This window comes from Vombatus ursinus, unplaced genomic scaffold (genome assembly GCF_900497805.2).
Source record: "Vombatus ursinus unplaced genomic scaffold, bare-nosed wombat genome assembly UNPS02014768.1, whole genome shotgun sequence".
In the NCBI taxonomy this organism is placed as follows: Eukaryota; Metazoa; Chordata; class Mammalia; order Diprotodontia; family Vombatidae; genus Vombatus; species Vombatus ursinus.
The window spans coordinates 11442754-11446002 of NW_020954546.1; the positions used below are offsets into that span (position 1 = coordinate 11442754).

At 52.5% G+C, this 3249-nt stretch overlaps 1 protein-coding gene across 2 annotated transcripts in view; it reads right to left on the reverse strand.

Moving 5' to 3' along the window:
- Positions 1-787, reverse strand: part of RASA4B (RAS p21 protein activator 4B) — a 48294-nt gene extending 47507 nt beyond the window's left edge. Inside the window, exon 1 of one of the 2 annotated variants that reach the window (XM_027862101.1) lies at positions 540-787. In XM_027862101.1, the coding sequence (XP_027717902.1) occupies positions 540-604 (65 nt within the window). In that variant the 5' untranslated portion in view covers positions 605-787. The remainder of the gene's footprint in view (positions 1-539) is intronic. The other variant, XM_027862100.1, reaches the window with a different exon arrangement.
- Positions 788-3249: the final 2462 nt, after the last annotated feature.

Below are 3249 nucleotides of genomic sequence, written 5' to 3' on the forward strand. Positions count from 1 at the left end.
ATTATTCCTCCCCTTCTGCCCACACCTCCTGTGCCCACACAGGCCATTCTCTAGGCACTGCCCTCCTTCTGAGGAACCCGGGGCGCTGTACAATGGGTGGCACTATAGATTGTGTAAGGTCACAGTCTCTCCGAGTTGAAAGGGACCTCGGAGGGCGGCCAGCCCAACCTCTGTCTGGGCTGGGATTCCCTCCAACACCCCCACAGGTGCTCATGAAGCTCCTGCTTGGGGAGATCCCGTCAGGAATGGAGAATTCCCTTCCCACCTACGCAAAGCGGATCCTTTCCTGCTCGGCCTTTTTGATTTCTGGGTCTGGGTTTCAAAAGCCCTGAGAAGTGGGGAGCAGAGGGTAAGTAGAGGGGAGAATTCACCTGGCCAGTCGTCCAACCCCTCCCGACCCCACATCACAGCGGCGATCCAGTGCCCCAAAGATGTGGTCTAGGGAGAACTGGGGCGGGATGACTTGGACACGGACCTGAGTACCCTCCAACACCCCGAGCAACGAAAGTTGTGGCCGCCCCACGGAGGTCCCCACTCACATGTCCTTGGCCGGCAGGTTTCTGCCTTCTACGATGCGGATGGAGAGCGAGCTCCGCTTGGCCATCCCGGCTCTGCCCAGGCTGGCCCCAGGCAGCGGTGGGGGAGGGAAGCTCCAGTCTCAGTCTGGCCCGGCTGGCGTGGCGTTCGAATCGGCCCGGGACCTCTGCGGGGGTGCAGGCACTGAAGGTTGGGCGGCCCGGACACCTGGGTCCTGCGCAGGGGCCGACGCCGAAAAAGGAAGGCGTGGAGAGCGTGGGGTGGGGAGAGGAGGAGTGGGGCGGGGCGGGGCGGGTCCTGGGAGCCCCCACTCCCCCTCTGATCACCGCCCCCCCCCCCCCCCGTCAGCGCCCTTCGCCACTGGGCCAGCCACCCGGGCAGGGCAGCGGAGAGCACGGAGGGGCGTGCCTGGAGCCCTAGGCCTGGCCCCCATTGGCCGCAGGCCCCTCCCCCACCCCACCCCACCCCCGCCGCTCCCACTCCCGCTTTCCCCTTCCCTAGCCCGGACCAGGCAGGCTGGAGCCCCAGCTGGTGCTGGAGAAGTGGGCCCCACAGGATGGCCCGGGCACCCCTGAGCGGGTAGACCGCCTAGGTGCACCCCCAGAGGCCTGGGGCCTCGCTGGGGCCGGACACACCCTCACACGCTCGTTGCCACACTTATGGAGAAGTGTGTGCCTAAGGATATGTGTATGGCGGTGTATACGTGTGTGCATGAATGTCAGTACACCTGCGTGTTTCGATGTAAGCGTCCACATATGAAGGCAGGCACCATGCTGTGCTGTGATCGTCTTGCAGCTCCTTCCCCCGTCCCCTTCTGTTTTGTTTTTGGTTTTGTTTTTTTCCAGAGCTTTGCACATAGGCACCTGATAAATGATTGTTGAATGGATGGATGGACGTGAGGGTGGATGGATGAACAAACTAATTAACGTGATTCATTGCAAATGCAAGGCAGGGTCTTATACGTATGCAGGCACATATATATATATATATATATCAGTATGTATCCTATGTTCAGGTACATAAAGGTATGAGGATACCATAAGTTTGTGTATATGTTTGGGACTGCTCACATACCTATGTGTGTATGAGACTGAATACATGCTAGGGGCTGTGTGTCCCTGGGGCTAAAGGTGTGTCAGATAGTGCAGGTTCCTGAAGCCATGTGTACCCATAATGAAGTTATCAAGGATGCCTGATCCCTCCTTAATACTTTGTAATATTCAGACTGCTGCTGGATGACCACCCCTCAGGCCTGTTGGCCCCTGGGCAGGGACATTGGAATCCATGATGTCCAAAGACCCTTTCATCTCTGAGATTCCATGATGCTAAGAGTCTTAGAATTATCAGTCAAAGGTTCCTATTTACAATTAAAAATATGGATGCCTCTGTTGCAGCAAAGACTGGGCATCAAAGGAAGCTAGAGCAAGCTGAACCATTGTTGCAATTCTTGCAGAGTGCATCTCGTGCAGGTCAGTGTCCTGATGAGGCAATTCTCCTGTATCTGTTCCTGTTGTTAAGGATAATAATGTTATTGTCATCAATTATCATGATTTCTAAATAATATTTCCTCTCTACCGATGCAGATATCTACTTTCTCTGTACCTTTTAGTCTTAGAGGGTGACCTAGACAGAGTACCGGCAGATGAAATTGTCAGAGGCAAAGTGGATAAACCACTGGACTGAATTCTAATCCTGTCTCAGATAACTGCTAGCTCTGTGATCTTGGACAAGTCACCTCAGATTGTTTCCTCATCTGTGAAAGTGGGATGATAAAGCACCTATCAATTCTTATTGCTATTATTGGTAATATTAATACTATGTGCTGGGCACTGAACTCAGTACTGGGGATACAAAGAATAGCAAAAACACGGTCCTTGCCCTCAAGGAGCTCACGTTCTAATGGCGACAACAGGAAGATAGCTATGTAAACATAAGATGTAAATGGAAGGAGGGGCAGCTAGCGGCCGCCATAGTGGATAGAGTGTCAGGCCTAGAATCAGGAATACTCATCTTCCTGAGTTCAAATCCAGCCTCAAACACTTACTAGCTTGTGTGGCCCTGGGCAAGTCATTTAACTCTGTTTGCCTCAGTTTCCTCATCTGTAAGATGAGCTGGAGAAGGAAATGGCAAACCAGTATCTTTGCCAAGAAAACCCCAAATGGCATCGTGAAGAGTTGGACGTGACTGAACGTTGAAAAAATGGAAAGGAATCTCTAAGGGAATCCACTTGGGGAGGAGAGAGAGGGGACTGCCTCATGCAGAAGGTGGGATTTGAGCTGAGTCTTAAAGGAAAGTCAGGAGGCAAAAGTGAGGAGAGAGAGCATTCCAGGCATGAGAGACAGCCAGAGAAAAACCAGGAAGAAATGCAAGAGGCCAGTGGGGCTAGATCACAGAGTTCAGAGAAAGGAGCCAAGGGCAAAAGGATTGGAAAGTTAGGAAGGGGCCAGATGGTAAAGGACTTTAAATGCCCAACAGGGGATTTTCTGTTTGAGTGTAATAGGAAGCCACTGGAAATGATTGAACTGAAGAGGAGGGGAGGATGTGGTCAGACTGGATTTAGTACCTGAGTGGAGGATGGATTGGAGGCAGGGAGATCAAACCGAAATCTGCTTCTAGGGGGTAGCTTGGGAGTGCAGAGCAGGGAACTTTGGAGTGCTATAAAGGAAGGAAGGAATGACGAGATTTAACAACAGATTTGATATGATGAGCGAA